The 23394-nt window shown below is 40.6% G+C and overlaps 1 protein-coding gene across 1 annotated transcript in view; it reads left to right on the plus strand.

The window, feature by feature from the left end:
* The window catches only part of LOC148026818 (4-coumarate--CoA ligase-like), a 45917-nt gene extending 23883 nt beyond the window's left edge, over positions 1-22034 (plus strand). Inside the window, exons 2-6 of the mRNA XM_087691350.1 lie at positions 20324-20522; positions 20665-20810; positions 20925-20992; positions 21136-21238; positions 21390-22034. Of these exons, the coding sequence (XP_087547476.1) occupies positions 20324-20522; positions 20665-20810; positions 20925-20992; positions 21136-21238; positions 21390-21536 (663 nt within the window). The 3' untranslated portion in view covers positions 21537-22034. The remainder of the gene's footprint in view (positions 1-20323; positions 20523-20664; positions 20811-20924; positions 20993-21135; positions 21239-21389) is intronic.
* The last annotated feature ends 1360 nt before the right edge of the window (positions 22035-23394 follow it).

A 23394-nucleotide genomic window follows, 5' to 3' on the forward strand; every position in this document is an offset into this window, starting at 1 on the left:
CTCCCTCTTCCTCTCTCATTTCCCTATTATGTTTTCGTCTCCCCCCCTCTCCCTCTCCCTCTCTCATTCCCTCTCTCTCTTCCTCCCTCTCCCTCTCTTTAATTTCTCTCTTTCTCCCTCTCCCTCTCCCTCGTTTTCTCTCTCTCTCTCTCTCTTATTATATACAAATTATACAAAAAATAAATAAAAAAGAGAGAGAATACTCTCCCTCCCTCTCGTTCTCTTATTTCATCCCCCTCTCTCTTCCATTTCCTCCCCCTCCCTCTCCCTCTCCCTCTCCCTCTCTCCCCCTTCCTCTCCCATTTCCTCCCCATCCCTCTCCCTCTCCCTCTCCCTCTCCCTCTCTTTCTCTCCCTCTCCCATTTCCTCCCCCCTCCCTCTCTCTCTTTTTCTCTTTCTCTTTCTCTCTCCCTCTCCCTCTCTTTAATTTCCCTCTCCCTCTCCCTCTCCCTCATTTCTTCTCCCTCTCTCATTATATACAAATTATACAAAAAATAAATAAAAAATAGAGAATACACTCTCCCTCCCTCTCGTTCTCTCATTTCATCCCCCTCTCTCTTCCATTTCCTCCCTCTCCCTCTCCCTCTCTTTCTCTCTCTCTCTCCCTCCCTCCCCCTCCCTCTCCCATTTCCTCCCCCTCCCTCTCCCTCTCTTTCTCTCTCATTTCCTCTTCCTCTCTCAATATATATACACAAATCATATAAGCAAAAGTAAAAGAGAGAGAGAATGCACTCTCCCTCCCTCTCCCTCTCTCATTTCCTCCCCATCCAAATCCCTCTCCCTCTCACTCTCTTTCTCTTTCTCTCCCTCTCCCATTTCCTCCCCCCTCCCTCTCACTCTCTTTCTCTCCCTCCGCCTCCCTCTCCCTCTCCTTCTCTCTCATTTCCTCTCCTAAACAAGCAAAAGAAGGAGAGAATGGACTCACCGATGAGATATGGCAAGCGTTTGGCGGCTCCTCTTCGCGATAAAGGCTCCTCCTCTCCTTCGCGAACGGCGGCGGTGGTGGTAGCGGCAAGCCTTCTTCCTCTCCCTCTCTCACCCTCTATGCAATACGATCACTCACTCACTCTCTCTCTCGCTCTCCCTCTCGAAATGTCGCTACCCGCCGTCGTTATACCTCTCTTTCCTTATAGTGAAGGAGATTGCTCTCACAACTTTGAAAGAGAAATTGAACTAGAACTTCATTGCGAGATAACTCAATTACAAGAGAACTTGATTACAAGCAAGCTAAAAATCAGGGGCAAGTTTAGTCCAATGCTATTTTTTGGAGGTTTTTTAGGTCACTAGGCTAAAGTTTTCAGGCTTGAAAACTCAATGGAAAGCCCATATATACAGAAAATTACATATTTTGGCCTAAAATTTGCCCAAAAACAACTCAAAAATAGGATATTCTCTTAAATTTACTCACCCAATTTTCTAAACCTTTACCAAGATCAATCAAACATTTGCCCATTTATCTACAAAGTAAAAGTCTTAGTGGTTCCTTAATTTTTACCTTGATTACAAGACAATGCTCACACAAGAGCATGGCTTGATTACAAGACAAACTAAAATTGGAAGAGGACTTACCTTGTAGGAGCCTCCCAACTAGAGTTGGCTAGATTGGAGGCCATGTAGCCCATGACCCCTATTTATACTTTAGGCATACTAACCCATTGCATGTTGACATCAATCATGATACAAGCGATGATGTAGATATCTTCTACATTTTTTAAAAATATTCTAGAATCTTCATAGAACTAGGGACTGTTGTTGCTTGAGTACCCATTACACTATCCCCTTCCCCCTCCTTCTAGCATAGAGTTCCACGATGGGAAGTGGTATGCTTTTAAATAAGCCTTGGCTTACTTGGGTGTTGAAGATAAAATTTGTAAACCTTAATAAGAGCTCTGTGAATATGTGAAGTTAGTTTCCATGTTCATTCACTTGCATCATAGCTCTTCCAATGGATAATATATTGTAATCTACCTCTTGAAATTCTCAAATCCAGGATTCTGCCTACTACATATACTTGGTGACCTTCAATTATGATCCAAGGTGATGGCTTTTGTATTCTTCCGAGAATATTAGATGTATAACGCGGCTCTGAGACTAAAACATGGAATACAAGATGGACTTTCATGGATTGGGGAAGTTTGAGATGATAGGTGACTAGATTTACTTGAATCTTGAAAGGCCCAAGTCATTAATAATCTAGTTTTGAGAGGGATGAGAAGAACGTAGATCAAACTGAAGAAATCAAACTTGATGTCCAATTTTTTATGATAGATATTGCATACAAAGCTTATCTACACCTTTTTTATATTTCTCTTTGAGAGCTTGTTTGATGTGTGCTTACAATTCTTTATAAATATTAAAGAGGTGTTGAGCTAAGTTTGTACCAATTGAGCTCTTCTCATGTGATCTTATATGATTTATACTTGGATATTAACCATAATTAGCAAAGAATGGTGGGAATTGAGTGGAGGCACATGGATCTAAAGTATTGCTCCAAGACTTGATTCACTCATTCTATTTATCCATCACTCTGTGGATGATTGGCTGAAGAAAGATTCACTTGTTCTCTTAGAAGTTTAAAGGGGCTTCTCCAAAACCCAAACATAAACTAGGGGTTGCGACACATACGGTATTATCAGGTAATACATGGTGCTAATACACATGTTCAAGAAAGAGCCTTGCCATCCCTTCTATTCTTGAAACCCTTGATTGTTAGGATAAAATGTTTGTTTTTTATGAATCAATCAATCGCTATCACGATAGAATCATACCCTTTGGAAGAAGGTAGTTGAACAATAAAGTCGAGCGATAAGGATGACCATGGCTTACTTGGAATAAGTAATGGTTGAAGAAGGCTATGAGGTCAATGACAAGGGACTTTAGCTCAATTGCACATGTCACAAGAACACACAAAGTCCTTGATCACCAATTTGGGATAAAAACTCCAAGTCCAAAATCTAAGGCATTCGTCTCCATAATAAAGAGCTTCAATGAATCTATAGGATAAGTATGGGTGCTAGGGTAAAGGCTTGCTTTAATATTTGAAAAGATTGTTCAGTCTTTTGATCCCATACAAACTTATCCTTTCTAGTTAGGTTGGTTAGAGGGGCAACAATATCAAAGTAACCCTTGATAAAGATTCGAAAAAAATTTACAGATTCCAAGAATAATTGAACATCTCACAAAAATAAAGGAATCTCCCATTTTAGAATAATATGTGCCTTCTTAGGATCCATAAAAATTCATTTCTCAGAATTAATGTATCCCAAAAACTCAATTTTAGTTTGATAAAAATAACTATTTTAACTAGTTTTGTATACAAAGCTACCTCTCATAATTTATTTAAGACTATTTTTGACTAATGCTCATGCTTTATCTTGGTTCGTGGAAAAGATGAAGATGTTATCCAAATAGATCATAATAAAATTTTCCAAGTATTTTTGAAAGATGTCATTCATCATATGTTCGAAAAATATTAGAGCATTCACGAGGCCAAAGGACATGACAACATATTCAAAATGCCCATACCTTGTGGAAAAATCCATCTTCCACTCATCACCTTCCTTTATCCTAACAAGATTATAAGGGCCATGAAGATCTATCTTGGTGAATAGTTTTTCTTTCCCGAGTTGTTCAAGGAGTTTTAGAATCCAAGGAAGAGGGTAGCATTTCTTGATAGTAATCTTATTGAGCCCTTTATAATCCATGCACATACAGAGGAATCTATCTTTTTTCTTCACGAATATAATTAGAGCACCCTTTCTAGAGATTTTGAATGATATATGAATCCCTTGGCAAGATTTTAATCAACATATTTCTTGAGCTCTGCTAATTCATCTAGTGACAACTTATAGATGTGGCCAAAAGGGTTGAGCTCTTTCTTTATAAATTTGTTGCATAATCATAAGGTTGGTATTCCGATGGCATATCTATGTTCTTTCTTTCAAACACATCCTTGATTTATACATATTAAGCTAGGAGTGTGTCCAAGGTTTTGTCCTTTGGTTTCTCCATTGGAATTGCATATTTGCTTGATGCATGAATACCTTTACCCAATGTATATTGGTTGCAAATTCTTCATTTTCTTATTTTGTACTAGCATTGATTTGACTCTTCTACACCTCAGATTGATGTCGAGGTTATGTAATTCTAGCGAGGGTAGCCCAATAACAATGTGAATATTTAAACAATGGATGTTGTTGAAGGCCATATCTGATACCAAACTCCTTAGGCTAACTTTTATGGGTTGATTCTTATACGTGCAATATCCCAAAGCAAGAGGTTGGCCACCAATTACTTCTATACATATTGGCTTTCCTTTTCTTAGAAGCTATATATCATGTTGCTCTACAAATATCTCATCCATGAAGCATATTATGGCTCTAGAGTTTAACAACGCTTGTCCATGTATCTATCTTGTCTCTAGGTGAATCTTTATTTGTAACATAAAGCTAAATATTGAATTTGCAAATAGAAAGAGATATTCTTTTGGATTTCTTGAAGCTTTGTCTAGCCATATGGTCTCTATTGAGATTGGACGCCAATGTTTTTCGGTAATGATAGAGTATGGCACCATAAATTCTCATCCTTCCTTTGTTAGGGTACTATATCGCAATGTGTCCTGACTAGCTACAACACATGCATAATCCATTAATGTTTCACCTTTGTTTTTCTTGAGCTCTCAATGGCCTGAACCATGTCATATCAATTTTTATAAGCTCTGCCTCAGATACTTGGTGTTCTTGGTTGGTTGGGTCTTGAAAAGTCTTCCTCTTGCTTGAATTCAAGATGGTTCCTCAACCTCTTTCTTGTCTTCTCTCAAATATGTAGTTGTCACATTCAATTTCTTGAGGGATATATTCATCAAGTGTATGCACCTTTGGCATAGTGGGCAAAAGGTGTTTAACATCATGTTTCAATCCCCAATGGAATTGATTAATAAATAATCCTCATGCCATGTTAAATCACATGTGAGTTTTGGAGATTCAGATGCATAGATGGAGGTAGGCCTCGACCCTTGGCGCGTAGATATCTAATCTTTGTTTTAGCTACTCTTGCTCTATCTACTTCTCCAAATATGGAAAAAATATATTGTATGAAGGCCTCTAAATTATATAGAGATGGGGATTCGTTCTCAAGCAATGGGGCAAACCAAGAGAGAGCTATGCCTGAGAGAAGAGTTTCTAAGAGGCCGACCTAAGAAGTATCATTTGGATAATGATCTAGTTGTATGTGTATAAATAATCATACCCCATAGAAAAAATCTCCAAATTTTGACCTTGTGCTATCAAATTTCTTTGGAAGACTCACCTTTGGTTCTTTCTTATCTTGATCATGAAGGAAGTCAATAGTAGTTGATGGACCCCTGGCTTGATATAGGCTCATCTTTTGATTTCTTAAAGTTGCCATTGTAGATTTTGCATAACTAAGGCCAAAGCTTGTGGTTGCTCTACTTGTAGCCTTGTGTTACTTTCTTGAAGCTCTTGGATTTGCTACTAGATCATTTGTAAAGAAGCAACAATACCTACCATCATGACTAGGCAAGATAGAGTCCTGCCAAACTATTATGGGCACAATAAGTGCTCTTCAAGAGTGATAAGATTTCTCTAACAACGTACAAGACAAGAACTTGAAAGATAAATTGAACTAGAACTTGAATGCAAAATAGCTCGATTATAAGAGAACTCAATTACAAGAGAATACTCACAAGAGTGTGGCTTGATTACAAGAAAAGACTCAATATAATACAAGATTAGAATAAGACAAGAATTGGAAGATAACTTACCTCTTAGGAGCCTCACAACTAGTGTTGGCAAGACTCAAGGGCTTGTAATCCATGGCCCCTATTTATACTATAGTATAGGGAGGTTAAGGAAAATGCATGTCATTAGAAAAGAATGCCACATGGCATGACATACATGTCGACACATGGCATATTGATACAATGATGACATAAGCGAGGATGGAGACATTTTCTAGGATGTTCTAAAATCTTCTAGAAAACCTCTCTACTTGAGCATTCCTTGTCGCACAGAATCCGCGCAGGGGTTCATGAAGTCACTCGCCGCAAGGACGCTTTGCGAGATGGGAATAATGAGTACTCAATTCAATACAAAATAGTTAGGACTCACAATCGATCGAAATACAAATGATGGGAATCAAGGTTTCCCATCTTCACAATAATTCACCAAATTCTTGATTTCATGCATTCAAAGAATAAGTTTCATGTATCTTTCACGAAAGATATTCAAAGCTCCTTGCTTATGAGAGAGGGTAATTTGCCATGGTTATGCATGAAAGAGGGAAAAACTGAAGTGATGAAACTTCCAAATAATAAGGTCCCAAAGCAGGAAAAACCTTTTCCTTGATGTCGTCACAATATTTCTTTAGAACACCTTCTTCAGAGATAAAGCTCACAATGTAACACCTTGAAATAAGACTTAATGATGAAGATAATAGTCTTCAATCAGTTTTTCCAGAAGTAATTGCTCATTAGCAATCTTGTTTGCTGGGAACTCGTACTCATTGAGGGGCACCTTCGCACTTTTTAAGATACGACATAAATTCCATTTTTTAAATATAAGAATACAAATCACAGGAGGAAATGAGTGTTAATAATATTTGATGGAAGATGTTACTCGTTTGAACATAAGATTGGAACTTGGAAGGTTTTTGAGATAGGAAGATGGCGTGATGGCAAATAAATACAATGCCTGTCCCAATGCATTGGAAAGTAGTAATGCCTTGGTCATGGCTGACACACTTACGCATAAAAGGTACAAAGTACCAATCATACAATGGTAGTTTGAGCTTGTGTCATAATGCCGGTACTTCATGCAATAGCGAGTCCGAACTGGCTGCGCGCGGAAGAGCTCGATGGATTGCTTGGTGAGCCTCACTGCACTCCATTCTCTCCTTTGTCTTCGTCTTCTTCTTCGTCACCTTTGACTTTGTCTTCTGCTTCGTTACCTTCATCTTTTGCTTCATTCGTTTCAGCTTCGTCTTTGGCCTCGTTGCGGCCTCATCATCACCTTCAGCCGTCGCTATTGCTGCAACTTCGTTTGCCTTCCTTCTATAGAGCTTGATGTTGTCTTTTCGTCATCATCTACAACTACTGCTTCTTTCATTGCATCTTCAGATTCGTCACCTTCTTTGTCTGTGTCTTCCCCCCTGCTCGATATGCTCACTCTTCCCTCCTTTTATAATCAATGCCACCACTCCAATTAAAGCTCATGGCTTTCCTACAAAAAAATCTCTAGAAATCATTGCTTTATAACGTCAATGATGATGCCTTGCTATGCTCTCCTTAATTTATCGTGGAAAGGTTTATCAGGTGGAAGAAGAGGGCCGCCTTGTTTTCATGTTTTGATGCTTTTATTTTCCTTATGAGTAGACTGCCACCCTCGTTCAGATCTTTTTGTCCATACTTTCCTACTCGATATTTCTGAAGATGACTCTTCAAGTGGTACAAAATGAGGTATTTTTGACATTCATAACTTGCATCACAGATTTAGGGGTAGCCTTATTACGTCCTCAAAGTTGATTAACTGCATCAACAAACTGCTCATGAAGCTCATCAGTCCAACGTAATTGGGGCTTTGGATCTATCGTAAGAACAACATTATCCCCTAAAAAGTTGGTTCCTTGCCCAAAATGACGACACTCTTTTGCCATGAGAGTCCTGGCACAACCTTTTGTATATCATGCAGTTGCCAACTCCTCCAAAAAGCAAAGCATATTTCCTAAACAAATCCCTTCTTCTTAAGAATAGCTATCCACCCTTCTCCAAGAATACATACCAAAAAGATTTACATATATCTTTTTCTTTTCCTTTGTCCAATGATCATAAGCATGAGGCATCTCATAGGCACAAAGGTGCATTCTTATCTTTTGACCAAGTTGGAACCTTACTATCAATCATTACAAGACCTATATAATGTCAGGGTACTTAACTCAAACCAATTATTAAAGCCACATAATGTAAACCCACTTTGTGCTCAAAGTTCAAAAGAGAATTATCATATCAAGTGTTTTCATGCCTTATCCTCAAATTCACATGATAGCAGTGTCCTAACAAAAATATGATTTTGAAAAAAAAGATTTCGTGCCCAATCATTCATGCGGTTTGCAATTTAAAATCCATGCTATGCAATCAATGGAGCGATGCTTATGAGAAATTATGAGTGCATTTAAGAAATTGTGCATAGCCTAACTACAGGTGCTCGTGTATCATGCAAATGTAAACACAAAAGATACACACAATGAAAATTAAATTCCTAATGACATTGATTAATGTAATCAATTTCTTGGCGAAAAACTCTGCCCTTAAGATTTACAATGGTGGATGCACAATGTCACGAGATTGGCCCCCTCCAAACCTACACATCCTCCGGATGGGCCACAACTATCTATCCTCTTCACTGCCAAGCTCGATGGTCAATGCAATCTTCTAATCTTCTGTAAAAGCATCTGCAATGTCCACATCTTTATCTTCGTCATCTCTTGGCTCAAGTCCATCATAAATCGCATCATCCAACTCCTCAACTGCATAGTCTATACCATCTCTTCTCTTGAATAGTTTGATTCTCTTATGTGTAATCAAAACCCACAAGGCTGTACCATCAAGCTCTGCCAAGGAGGAATATGTAGCATTGTCATGGACATGCTGCACCAAATAGGGCCCAAACCATCATCTCGAAACCTTGCGGATAGCACTATATTGGTTGTCTAGACTACTGTCATAGACCAACACCCATTCTCCTTCCTTAATCTCTTTAGGTCTCAGTCTGTGTCTCTTATCAAAGTGATCTTTGTTGTGAATCCTAGCCTCTTTGAGCTTTTGAATTGCTCTCTCAATATCTTGAGGTCTTTTTTCCATCTAATGAATACGAAGAGCTAAAAGTTATTCTCAGGCTAAAGCACTCCAAGTAAGTGTGCAAGTTTCACTAGGCATGACTGGCTTCTTTCCATACATCAAACTCAGCTGGCAAATAACCTCTAGTCACACTGTGAGTAGTGGGATCATCCCATAAGGCATAAGGCAACAACCTAGGCCACTCCTTGACCCGCCATCCCCCACCACATGCTTTGGCCAAGGCTTTCACAATTAGTGGATGGTCTCTTTCCATTTTCCCATTGCCTTCTGGATTATATACCGAAGTCAAAGCAAGTTTAATTCCAAGGCAAGAGAAAAAATCCCTAGCCTCATCAGCATCCAACTTACCTCTATTTGTAGTAATGTTTCCAATATATCCATATCTAAAAATAACATCTTCCAACAAAAACTTACAAACCATTGAAGTAGATTTCATCTATAAAGCTCTTCCTTTCACTTGATTTGTGAGATCTTCTCATGCCAAAACAATATAACACATTTGCCATAAACCAACATGCATAGTAATCAAATCAAAAACCCACTTATAATGAATAGATAGTAGGTGGGTAGGATAAAGCTCATCTTTATGTCTCACTAAAGAAAACAATTGACAATCAGGGCATGTCTTAACAAACTGTGAGATATCTTTGTACGTGCCTCTCCACCAATAGCACTCTTTGATATTCTCATAGGTCTCCCAAAAAATCTTGATGTCTAGCCGAAAGACTTTCATGAAATTCTTTCATGATTCGCACATGTGAAGCTCTATCATAGGCAACTCTCAATGGCTGTTATCTTTGCTTTCGTGGATTCTTCCAAAGTAGCCTACTTCGCAAGAAAAAACCATAAGCTTTTCTTCTGCTCTTCCTGAAGTCTGCATCAGTCCATCCATCCTATCTATACATGGTACTCAAATAACGACTAATCTATAAATACTCTCTTGTATAAAAAGACTCATCAAAGCTTTCCAAACTAGATACATGACAAATATGATTAGCATGCATGGCTAAAAGATCAGCCCCATCATCAGCATCATCAATGCAAGAAAAATCCATACCATCATAACTTGCTCGTGAAAGCATATCGACTACTAGGTTGTCTTTACCTGCTATGTGCTTGAACTCAAGACTCATGAATTTTATGTACCCAATCCACCTAAGCATGGCAATATCTAGAGTAGAACAACTCGCGACCATACCTAGGAGAGGCAAACAATCAGTCTCGACTACCACAATAGCACCAATGAAGTACTCTCTGTCATTCTTGAGAGCCATGACAACTCCCAAGAGCTCCCTCTGAATCTATGAATATTTACGTTGCTACTCGCTTAGGACTTTCACCCCAAACCGAATAGTATACCTATTCCCGTGTGCATCATCTTGGCCAATAGCCCATCCAATGCTAATTAGGACTAGTATCAACAGTAAGAAAAATAGGTCTCCCACATTCATAATCTACATTTCGAAGAGTTGGAGAAGCTTTGAATAATTTATTCAGTTTCTACATAGCTTTAGTATGTCTCATCTCCTAAGAAAAACATTGTCCTTTCCTCAAGAGCTAGTAGAGATCATTTGCAATATGAGAAAAATGAGGAACCTAAATAAGATAAAACACACAAGCTCCAAGGAAGTTGCGAACCTCTGAAGTAGAAGAGTAAGTCTCTGCAATCTTCTCTATGGCATCAACCTTCGTAGGAGAAGGCTTCTTGCCTTAATATCCACACATATGCCCAACAATCAAGACTTCTCTGGCTCCAAAAATAGATTTCAATCCTACCAAGGTTAAATTTACTTCCTCTAGCCTGCACCAACATTTTGAATAGTGACCTTGTTCACTGGCTATAAGTCCTGTATGAATTTGAGTGTTTCATTCTTCTTAGGAACTGTGAACCATCTATTGGAATGTGGAACTGAATATGGCTCTAGAATCCCTATCCTAATCCACTCATTCAAAAGTTTCCCCAATTTGGGAAAGTGAGTCCTCGGTACATGAATAATCCGTAGATTCCAAGGGACATGCGGGATGGTAAAAATAACCATAGGTATCATAACCCCAGGATCAACACATCCAATCTCATGTGGGAAGAATGCAAAAGCTTTTCCATGTTTGCATAACATCTCTTCAAAACATATTACCTCTTTAGAAAGCAAAAAATCTTAAGTCCCAATCTTCATCTCTTTCAATGTCTTAGTTGAAAACTTATGTCCAACACCTGCAGGATCTTGTAAAGGAGGTTGCAAAGCAGATCGTCTAACCATTTCATCATTGTCCAAAGGTAGTGATCGTGCAACAGCTGGTCTAACCTTCTTGTCAATTGTCTTATATGTTGTGTGAACTTTGGCTTCTGATGGAACCTAAAACGGGCCGGCACTGGCTCATGCACTAGCCGGACCTCTATCTCATGCGCTCAACAACCCCACGGCCTCGCGGCCAGGAGCGCTGATGACATATACATTGCCTTCCTAGACATCTTGCGTTTGTATTATGTTGTTTGTAGTCCACTCTTCTCTCACCCACTACTCCTCAGAGGGAGTCCCTTACACATTGCCTAATGGCACGAAGCACAGACATAGGGGGTCCTCCAACGGTTGAGTGCCGCCACCTCTCTGCGACTCTCCTACACCTTGGGGATTGGCCCCTCGATGCGTCGCTCAACATATAAACATTTCGCACAAAATCCACTCAAGGTACCATTTCATCGTATACAGGAATGTACCATTGTCCTTACTTCTCTTTTCCCTAGACCCCACAACTAGCCTATGGCTTAGGGTGTCCTGTCTCTCACTTAACGTGGGTCAAGGTCCTAATGAAAACAATTGCTGTGCATCCAGGATTTCTGATACCTTTAAATATTTTCATGATTTATGCATAGTGTGGATGTCAAGTGCTCAAACAATTATAAAATCAGTATCGTGCACATGTGGAAAACATCCTTTCAATGATTTTCAACTACCGATCTTATGTGGCGTTGCACATACCTAGCATTGAGGAAACCCTCATGCTACTAGGCTCTCATTTTATAATTATTCACCAACCTATATGGCATGCAAAAAATAGCAATATTTTCATCATCTTACTCCACATTTAGACACACTTTAACCACTCTACCCTCCCATCGATCAAATGTTGCATTGTGGTATGGATTTATAGGACATTTTGCCATCATTTTATGTGTAGAAAGCGGGAAAAACACACTAGAACAAGAAGGTGGGGTTGAACTGAGGCAAATCCTCATGCTTCAGTCCCCACAAACATTCACAAACATTGTTCTTAATTTTCATTAATTTTCCGTACCCAAAATGCATTTTTCCCTTATTTTTAGTGATTTTCCTCTATTTTCCTTGTATTTTTCCTTATTTCTTGCATTATTTAATTACTAAAAATTCAAAATAGATTATGGGCTGTGGCCCTTAGTTCCTTCTTGCAACAAAAATGAAAATTTAGTTGGTGTTCCTACTCATTTTCTCATTTTTATGCCCAAAAACATCATTTTTCCTTGATTTTCCATATTTTACGTGTTTTAGTGTATTATTTTGAGCCATAAGATACATATTTTTCTGATTTTCTAATTATGATCAACAAGTACTCATGGAAAACAGCAACATAAACAAATTTTAGCCCACATGAACAACATTTTATTAATCAAAAGCCATGAAATCTCAAATTTTCTTTGAAAAAATTGAATTACCACTTATTTTCGTGTTTCGGGTTTCATGTCCATGGCTGCAAATCTGAAAATCAGCAGCACTGCATGCTCAGCACGATCACAAATCACCATTTCTAGCCCGGGAAGCAATCCGATCCATGCCGGACAAGCCTCCACCATTCTTTCTTCTTCCTTCCTCTTTCCACATGAATTCCCTCTTAGAAGAGAGAGAGGGAGGAGAGAGAAAGACTGAAATCAGAGATCTTCAAAGAGACCATCATTGCGCGAGCGAAGGGCGGCGATAAGATCAGCATACAGGGGGGAATGAGGGCCAATGATCAGTTGGCATGGTTGTTCACAGGCAGCATGAGGCATCTCCCATCCTTCAAGTGCATTTTTCGGCGCCATACTGCGTGCTCTCTCTCCACAATTTGGCATCTTCATCTTCATCTTTCTTTCATGTGACATTTAAAATTGGGCTCCCAAAGGTCATGTCCACTTTGGCCAAACTTTGTCCACCTCTTCGCATCTTGACCGTTTCCTTGGCCATTTCCCCGTCCGGTCTCGGAATTAAACTCTGAAAAATCCTGGGCATTCGGCTTAGCATCCTGCATTGGCCAGTAGCTCTTGTCAACCCCATGACTATCTGAAAAAGTATGAAAAATCAACAAGTGTCGCTCGGGCACCTTTAAAGCACTTTGACGCTTAAAATCGTCCTAGATCGAGCCGCCGCCTTTGACGGTGAATATTTTTCCCTTGATATTTATAATTTTTAGCTATTTTTAAGCACTTCCCGGCACCTAAATTCCACTCTCATTGGCGACCACGGGATAGGGCGACTCAGCCCGTCGAATCCACGAACATATATGCACATAAACAACCAAAGAAGCATCAAATTGATACAAAACAAATATATAATAAAACTCAGTACAATACTTCCCCTACCCCTAGACAAAACCAAGGCATGACATCCACAATGAGTAGACCTAGCAGCATCTAATAGAAGATCCGAAGCGAGTGACTAACCAACTGCTACAACACAGCCAAACTGAAAAACCTATCAAAGAGGTTGCCCTAAGTGATAGTCTGAACTACTTACCAACTAAAGACAACATAACTAGGATCTCCTACAAGGCGAGGACTCCTATAGCCTGATCAAGGAGTATTTTCTTTCAGTACATGTATTCTTTTAGGGTTTTAATTGTATGAACATACTTGGGCATGTAAAAAGGAGAGAGCTGAGCGTAGTGACCCAAGGAGAACAGGGCATCGGCCTCAGGACCTGTCTCGGCACCCAAGAACCTACCAAGCCCTCGCAAGGCGACACTTAATCATTTTCTAATGCTCACTTTTATTTTCGCTCCAACCTTCCTTGTTTTATCAGTTTTTTTTCAGCAAGAAGCCACCCCTCGGAAGACAAGGTATCGGCCCCGGGTCTGACTCGTCCCCAGAAACCTACCAGGCCCTTGCAAGGCAATGATCAACTGCCTATATATTTCCAGTTCTTTTCTTTTCTTGGGATAGGGGTTAGAACCCCTTTTTACACACCTTCGTATTTATATTCATTAGGATGTCCAGGGTTTCTTGGTATCATCATTATTATCTTCTGGCACGCATCTCTAACTGCCTCACTACTAACAAGAACTCATAGAACGGCTGCCTAGCAGGCTAGCAGAACATGGCCACTAAGACTTCCTTCTAAAACAGGTCTTTCGATGCCTGACAATGTCTTTACAGGAGGCAATGACTACTCCGACCTCCCTCAAACATACTTAGCCTAAACCTGGGACTTCATGCCTTGGTTGCCGGTCCCCAATAAAAATATATCCCCTCGACAAGTACAAATACACATATAACAGGAAAGAAAGGTACTCATAAAGGAGAGGTATCACCTGGATTGGCCACAAGAAGCTTCCATCGCAGCAAAGGCTCCTCCGGGCTCCACCAAATTCCACGAATCACGAAACCTATCCAGCACAACACTTAAAACAAAAACCCGATTAAACGCACCCGCACTAGACAGGGAAATGACCCTCTTAGCCTAATGAAATGAAACACTTCACTACAAAACTGAATCGGCCCTCTTGGCCTAATGAAATCAAACATGACTACGTATAACATCCTCCAGGAAACAACTATGATAGACATCAAAGCACATCATTCCCAGGGGAACAGGGCTCGTAGCCCTAAACTAGGTGCATTAAATTATGACCCATCCCTCCTGCGTATATCGCAAGAGGTGTTCACATCACATGTGGTCTAATCAGTCTATGGGTCCAAGATAATAAAGGCAGATGAGTCTCGCTTACTCTCTGCATCACCCAGATTAACCATCGTTTGCCAAAGAGGGCATGTTCAGAAAGCATACCCCACAAACGACTAGGTCCTGTCTCGCCATCAATATATATATCGGGACAAGGGCCACAATTAAAGAAGAGGTCTTCTCCATACGCAAAGTTAGCCAATGAATCGGCAAACTGGTTCCAATTTTGTGGAATCAGCTGAAAAGACACTCTATCAAATTCGTCTAGCAGGGCTATGGCAGTATGATGGTACATGCAAAGGATGGGGTTTCGTACCATCTGAGCCATGATCCAAAAGGGCAACACAAGGAGTCTCCATCTCACCCAGCTTGACTACAGTCTTTGTAGTTGCATGAGCCCAGTGACTACGAGGCATTAATCTAGCCGCATCTTTGCTTTCATCATACTATACAGGTTGAAGTACAGGATGAAGAGACTTCTTGGACTGCATACATAGAGCTCCATCTGTAGACTCCTCAATAGTCTCCTCATCAGAACCAATCTCCTCAATCTACAACCCATAGAGAATAGTCTCGGCAACAATTAAAGTCTCTCGATGGATCATATCCTGTGTCGGCTCTTCAATAACTTGTTGTTTTCTTTTAATGATGTCGATGATAACATCATGAAATTATCTTTTGGAAATCCCCAAGACTTCTTCAAGAGTAAATTCAATTTTACAATTAAGAATCTGATCCTCAAGTACCTTTTTCAAGTCCGTGGTTGTCTCAATGTTGGATAGTAGCTTGAATCGAGGTTGCCTTTTCAGCTTCAGATCCTTTGTCTTTTGGGCCTTCTTATCTTCATGTACTTTTGGCTTATGTATGTTAGCCATACTTTGCTTCGGTCTCCTGAAGAAGAAGGCTGAGAAGATGGGTCATTCCTCCTAGTCATCCTCTTCGATCCTTCACGCTGATCATTATCTCTTTTCCACTTCTCTTCAACAAGCACTTCAAATCCTTGAGATTTCGTGATATAAATATAGATAGAAAAGACACAAACTTGATCATTCCATCCAGTCCCTTTTGTGATTGCATCTCCTATGGCTAAAAGTTTCGATAATGAAGTTTTTCCCTTCTTCTCTGCATGCAGTGCATATAGGACCATAAAGGAGATTTTTCTTTTGACAACTACTCCAATTGAAGACCATGGGCAATAGCTTCTCTTGCCACCTCTCGCATCACATAATAAGAGTGCAAAAGAAACTCCTCCAATAATTTCTTCATACCTCCTTTACCAAAATTTGGTTTAATTGGTTGCTCTCTATCTCCAAAACATATCATCTTGTCCCTCCAGACCACCAACTTCAGCATTTTCGCCTCTTCAAAATCTTGGCAGTCCTTCAGCTCATGGTCTAGACTATCACACCACATGCAACAGTGAGCAGAATCATTTCTGAAAGGATTTGTAGGAGTAGAAGAGGTTGGGACAAAAAGTGGCTGCTACTCCCTTCTAGTCATCTTAATGTGAAGATCTTTCAAGTTTTTTGAAATTTCCTTCACCATGTCTTCGACAGTCAGTTTGACAGATGATCTAATAACCGTAGCAGGAATAGGCATAGGCATAGAAGTAGGCATAGACACATGATGAGAAATAGGAGAAGAAGTGGAAGGAGCAATAGGATAAGTAGGAGAGGTCGAGGTAGGAGAAGACATTGCTGGTGGTGATTGCATGCCCTTTTGCAAGTGGGCCTTCTATCTTTGCCTCTTTGTCAATGTAGAGACCGCATCAACAACATCTTGCCAATCCGCCTTCAATCCTATAGGCTGCGTATGGTCTTTAAGAAGATCTCCAAACTCATCCTGAAGTGCAAGATCAACCGCATGTAAGAATAACTCCACTTTCTCTCAGGTTAGAGCTCTTTGCTCTAGTGCATCCAATTGATTGTATCCCTCTTCAAACTCTCGCAACAACTCAGAAGCAACAAGTCCTTTCTTGGGATGATAGACCCACTCTCTAAATGTTTTCTGTGTAACAATACCATAATCCTCCATAAAATATCATCTTTGAGCGCTTTCTTGAAAACATTCCAAATTGAGTCTTGCACAGACAAATCAGTCACTCTAACATGCAAAGCAAGTATGATAAGCCGTAGGAAATAGTTGCTCCAATTGGACGGTGCACACGAGATTCGTGCGGGGGGTTCGTGAAAGTCGCTCACCGCAGGGACGCTTTGAGGCAAGGATGAAGAAGAGTGCTCAACTCAAGATAAACACATAGAATCTGAAAGCCATCAAAATCTTTCCACAAGAGGAATCAATAAGTTCAATGGAGCCACACTTGATTGCATTATGTGCTTTGAATTCTTCTAAGGCTTCACATGCTTTGGCTTGAATATAAGGAGTACAAGAATATCAAAACATTTATAGTTTCAATGAAAGCTTACTATGTCATCAAACAAGATCAACCCCATGAGATGAAATTTCTCGCAATAGGTAAGAGGTACATTTATATTGATTGAAATACACTCCCTTCAGCATATGGTAATGGCTGATAAGCTCTTATGGTAAGAGGGTGATCTTCACTCCATAATATCATCTCGTTTTGCATAACAACCGAAGCTCATTATCAAGCAGTGGCAAGCAAGAGCTTGAAGTCCGAAGCCTTCAAAGAGAGATCCATGGTGGTAATTTTGTCAAGCGAGTGAACTTGATTTGTCACCTTCATCCTTTAGCACTATAGTAATTGTTTTTGGAGGTGCAGGCTTAGCAGTTTGCAGATTTTCTTTTTGGTGAAGAGAAGAACTAACAATATCATAGATATCGGCAGTCAGCTGACGATGTCATCTCTCGTTCCTTCATCTGCGCTTCGTCTTCTGCAGGTCGGTCCTTCTTCTCCGCTTAACTGTCGTCTTTGTCTTCTGCACTATCATTGACTTCGTCTCCTTCTTCTTCTACAGTGTCTTCAGAATTTGCCCTTCTCTCATCATCTTCATATCCTGTGCCATCCTCTGCAGAGCTTGTCAATCCTCGTCAGCTTCCAACTTCTGTAGGTTGCGTCCTCTCTCCGTTGCTTTGTGTTCGTTGATGCCGTTTCTTTCGGTAGCCATTGAAACTGTGATTGCTTCTCTCCATTCGTCTTGCCGCCATCTTCTGCAGGACTTTCGCGATGCTTAATGAAGAAGGTAATGGCATTTTGATGCAGCTTCTTCATTCCTCTCCTCTAGTGCTTTCCCACCGGCTTTTTATACCCCTCCCCCTCATGTTCTTTTGTCATCAGGATTAGCACCACTGAGTTTGCTTTCCTCGTCGCATGCTTTTGTCGCTGTATTAAAGTGAACCTCTGCGTAATCGATGACGTCCATTTCTCGCTTTTGTCAACTATTTTGCAAGGTTCTACTGTTTCTTTCTTCATGTCTTGATCATATACAGTGAGTAAAATGCTGTAAGCAATTGAAAGGGTAATGGATATCCTTTATCCACCCAAACCTTTTTTAACACTCTTCATACTCTGTTTCTGTACTCCTTCGACTTGATTTAAATTTGATGCTTCCTTCATAAAGGCCATCTTCCCTTTTTGCATCCTCAATGGCAATGACTGTTGTCATCTTGGCTTTGGCTATCACTTTGATAGATATAGCCTATCCTTTCATTTAATCCTTCTTAACTTTTGCAAAACAAGTATGGCCAAAGTGTCTACGGCCAACCTCATCCCAAGCTCATATTTGCTAGCGAAACTTCTTCTCTAGGGGCTTGTTCACTTCGACACCTTCATGTATTGATCTTTCCTTTGGTTCTGCTACACCATATATTTTGAGCAAAGATACTTGGATGAGTAAAGATAGAAGGATAGTGGTCAGAGTTAAAGTTTCCTCCTTCTTTACAAAGAATACAAATGTCGAATATAGCAATGTCCATGATATAAGCGAATAAATTTTAGCTTTCTTAGACTGCTAAATATTAATCCAGTTTTGCTTATGAAAAGTCATATTTTCTACACTGTCAACATCCAAATTCAAGCCTTCAAGTCTTCTAAACAAAAACCTTCAGGTGAACTGATTTTTCATGCATTGTGCCCTATCAAAGACATGCTTTGGAAAAGAACTTCATGCCCAATCACTCGTGTAGTTTGTAAATTAGAAACTATGCTATGCAATCAATCGAGCGATTATTCGCAAAAATTATGAATGCATTGAGGAATTTCTGCCTAGCCTAACTACATGTGCTCGTGCGTCATGCAAAAGCAAACACAACGGAAAATAATTTCATAATGATGGTGACTTAAGAGTTCATAATCTTGGCAGAAAATTTCGCCCTCAGGTTCGCAGCGGTAGACGCGCAGCGTCACGACAACAGAACTCCAAAAAAGTGTATCAAGCTTTCAAAGGCTTTAAGATAGGTTGAAACATTCCGTTTATCAAATAATTTGCGCTCACTAACCACAGCCTCGATCGCCTTGGTTGCATCATGCATATGCTCTTTTTCTTGATGCGACATTCGTCATTGATACAATTGTTGTTGATGTAACTGTTATTGTTGCAACATCAACAACTCCATCTGCTGATTCTGCATCATAATGACTGAAGAAAGAATTTGCAATGAAGTCTTCATCTCATCGGTCGAAAAGGAAGAAGCAGATGATGAAGTGGGTGGAGTATTCGAAGAGTCTCCCATCTTGACGATCAGAAGTGATGATTTCACGTTGGGTTCACCAGGTGTCGCACGGAATCCTTATGGGGTTCATGAAGTTGCTTGCCGCAAGGACGCTTTGCGAGATGGGAATAATGAGTACTCAATTCAATACAAAATAGTTAGGACTCACAATCGATCGAAATACAGATGATGGGAATCAAGATTTTCCATCTTCACAATAATTCACCAAATTCTTGATTTCATGTATTCAAAGAATAAGTTTCATGTATCTTTCACAAAAGATATTCAAAGCTCCTTGCTTACGAGAGGGTGATTTGCCATGGTTATGCATGAAAGAGGGGAAAATTGAAGCGATGAAACTTCCAAATAATAGGTCCCAAAGCAAGAAAAACCTTTTCCTTGCTGCCGTCACAATATTTCTTTAGAACACCTTCTTCAGAGACAAAGCTCACGATGTAACACCTTGAAATAAGACTTAATGATGAAGATAATAGTCTTCAATCAGTTTTTCTAGAAGTAATTGCTCATTAGCAGTCTTGTTTGCCGGGAACTCGTATTCATTGACGGGCACCTTCACACTTCTTCAGATATGACATAAATTCCACTTCTTTTGATATAAGATTACAGATCAGAGGAGGAAATGAGTGTTAATAATATTTGATGGAAGATGCCACTCGTTTCAACATAAGATTGGAAGGTTTTTGAGAGAGGAAGATGGCGTGATATATATGGCAAATAAATACAATGCCCGTCCCAATGCGTTGGAGAGTAGTAATGCCTTTGTTTTGGCGTCATGTGAGTAATGCGACCTTGTTATAATTGCCATTTTGTGCTCGAACAAATTTGTTGAAGCAAGGCGACGCCTTACAAAACAAGGGATATTAATTCCTGAGTGGCTTTGGTTTAACAGGGTTACGGCATGACTGAAGCGGGTCCCGTCATATGCATGTGTCCGTCGTTCGCCAAGTACCCCAGCCCTGTGAAGCCAGGTTCCTGCGGGACGGTCGTCAGAAATGCACAAATGAAGATCATGGACACCGAGACGGGGGCGTCGCTGTCTTACAACCAAGTCGGAGAGATCTGCGTCAGAGGCGATCAAATCATGAAAGGTAGTGCAGTTGCGTTTGACATGACCATCAATGAATTATGACTGTAAGCACCATATTAATACAACTAAGTTACCTTTGACTAGCTTCTAACGATCGCCTCATTAAGGCAATTGAGCTCTCAGCTTCTCTCGTTAAAAATCAGGTTACCTCAACAATCCAGAAGCTACTGCATTTACGCTGGAGAAGGACGGCTGGCTCCACACCGGAGACGTGGGTTACGTCGACGAGGACGGGGAGGTCTTCATCGTCGATCGCGTCAAAGAGATTATCAAATACAAAGGGTACCAGGTAAGAGGCCGTGTAGTTGGCTACTTAACTAAAAGCCTTTCTTAGAGTGCTAAGACCCGTGATAATGCAATATACTGCCAATCGCTTGATATAACTGATATAATGTGGCCTCAGGTTCCACCCGCTGAGCTGGAAGGTATGCTGATTGCTCTTCCGGGGATCCACGACGCTGCAGTGGTCCCGTAAGTTATCGTATTATTTGCCAACTAATTTTCATCTCGTAACCATAGTTTACCAGTTGATTAGTAATTAACAGGATAGGATCAGTGCTGGATGCTTCTTTAATTTGCTTATCAATCTTATATAAACTATACAACAAATGCAGGGAGCGTGATGAGTTGGCCGGAGAACTGCCAGTGGCGTTTGTGGTGAGATCTAGCGGATCTGATATAACCGAGGAAGAGATTAAGCAGTACATTGCGAAGCAGGTGTGTGTTAACCGTAAAATTGTGATTAATCTCGCTTCATCCGTGCTTCTGATTGGTGTGTGTCTATGCGAGCTAGTGTCTTGCCTTTAATCCATGCTGATAATTGGCTAACTGTGCAATGACTGAGATTAGCCATACGTGCGGATTGCAGGTCGTTTTCTACAAACGTATATGTAAAGTTTACTTTGTCGAGGCCATCCCCAAGTCTCCAACTGGCAAGATACTGAGGAAAGTTCTGAAGCAGCGGCTGGCTGACCAGGCGGCCCAGAGGGCTATGGCGGCAGCCCAGAACTCCTAATTACTTTCTTTGTCACGACCCTTAACTTCACTGATTCTTCCTCTGTGTTATAATTTAGTGTGAGGACGATTAAAATCGGGCCTCCTACCTCGGATCAAGTTGAGCTGGCCTTCATCTCATGTCAGAACAAATGACAATCAAACGTACGAGCGCCCCGTTTAACTCATCACTCCCTCTTATCATACGTAGCGGCCTCCTCGATCTTTGCCTGCTAGATTGCAAGTTAACTTGAAATTGTAATGGTATCTGCTACCTGTAGATGTTTTGTCTACGTTTTCTCCCTTGGATCAATCTCTTCGGTTGACAAATCCAACAAAATTTTCCTGCTAATCCAATTACGATTATAATGGTATCTGCTACCTGTAGATGTTTTGTCTACGTTTTCGATCTCCCTTGGATCAATCTCTTCGATTGACAAATCCAACAAATGTTTCCTGCTAATCCAATTACGATTATATTTATAACCCTGTTATGCGTAATTTAATGATTGTATCCTTGTCACTTTTTCCCACGATGAAAAACATTCTTCTAATTCTTCTACAGATTTTAATTTTAACATATCTTCTGGAGATTTAACATTGCGGCACAATTTCAATACATCTAGGATAGAGACGTGGTATTAAGCGAACAAAGCCCAAAAGATCATATTTCAAATGTTACCAAACTAGAAAGGCACATTCAATTATGCAAAATCTCACGATGAAAAACATTCTTTTAATTCTTCTATACATTTTAATTTTAGAAACATCTTCCAGAGATTTAACTTTGAGGCACAATTTTAATATATATAGGACAAAGAAGTGATATCATGTGAACAGAGCCCAAAAAATCTGTAATATTCCGATTTGCTAAAAGAATCCACGCGTGAATTGCCTCAAATGAAAATGCTAATTGGATAAATGATTTTTTAAAAAAAATTCCCCCCTTATCCCCCCAGCCGACTGACGAGCTGGAGGGGGAGGGAAATAGAAGGAGCAATTAAGCTCCTTGGTGGAGCTTGGAATGAGGGGGGGAAACATGCGTGATGACACGCAGGGGAGGGAAGATCCCCCTCCCCTCCACTATTTAATGAGGGGCCGCAGGCTGAAGAGGGGACCGCCAGGAGACGCCGTATGATTGCTGAGCTTGGAGAGGCTACGAAGGGGTCAGGCGATAGAGGAGAAGGAAATAATTTTCGTGGAGGGGGCTGCCGTGGAACGACGCCGTCTGTTTGCCGTGGCAAAGTGAGGAGGGGAGACGTTGAGCTGTTGTCGTTGAAGGAGGGCCGTGTGATTGCTGGAGGAGGGAGGAGTCGCTTAGCGCCGCCGAAACCGTCAATTGCCGCCAACAAACCCATCTGCCGCCTCCACTTCCCCCACGTGGCCTCTGAGACCACAGAAGCTTCCAAGAAGCTTCTTGGAAGCTTCTAAGGGGAGGAGCTAAGCCCCCCTTCCTGTGGCTTTATTAAGCCTTCCCCCCCCCCCCCCCCCCCGTTTTAATCCCCCTTCCCCCCCGGTTTTAATCCCCCTAAGCCCCTTTTCCCCCCCGAGTTTTAAAAACCTTTAAGCCCCATTTCACCCTCGTACTAAAAAAACCCCTTACCTTCACTTTGAAGTCACTCCCCCTAAAAGCACGAAGACCTTAAGGGTCTTATTACTTTTTTTCCCCCGTGTCTTATCACCCCTTTTATCCCTTAAGCCTACAACACCTCCGTGTTAGATCCTTCCCTAGCCCTTCCCTTATGGCGTATTGAAACCCCTTCCCTCCAAGTTAACCCAAGGTCTTTCGACCTCACTTATAATCCTTGCGGTTACTATATTTCCTTGGAGTTCGCTTCCACACCTTGTGTCTTTTCCACACCTTTTTATTCCCGTTCATG

This window comes from Lygodium microphyllum, chromosome 13, assembly GCF_053477565.2.
Source record: "Lygodium microphyllum isolate KBCC chromosome 13, Lygodium_microphyllum_v1.1.10, whole genome shotgun sequence".
NCBI classification, from domain to species: domain Eukaryota; kingdom Viridiplantae; phylum Streptophyta; class Polypodiopsida; order Schizaeales; family Lygodiaceae; genus Lygodium; species Lygodium microphyllum.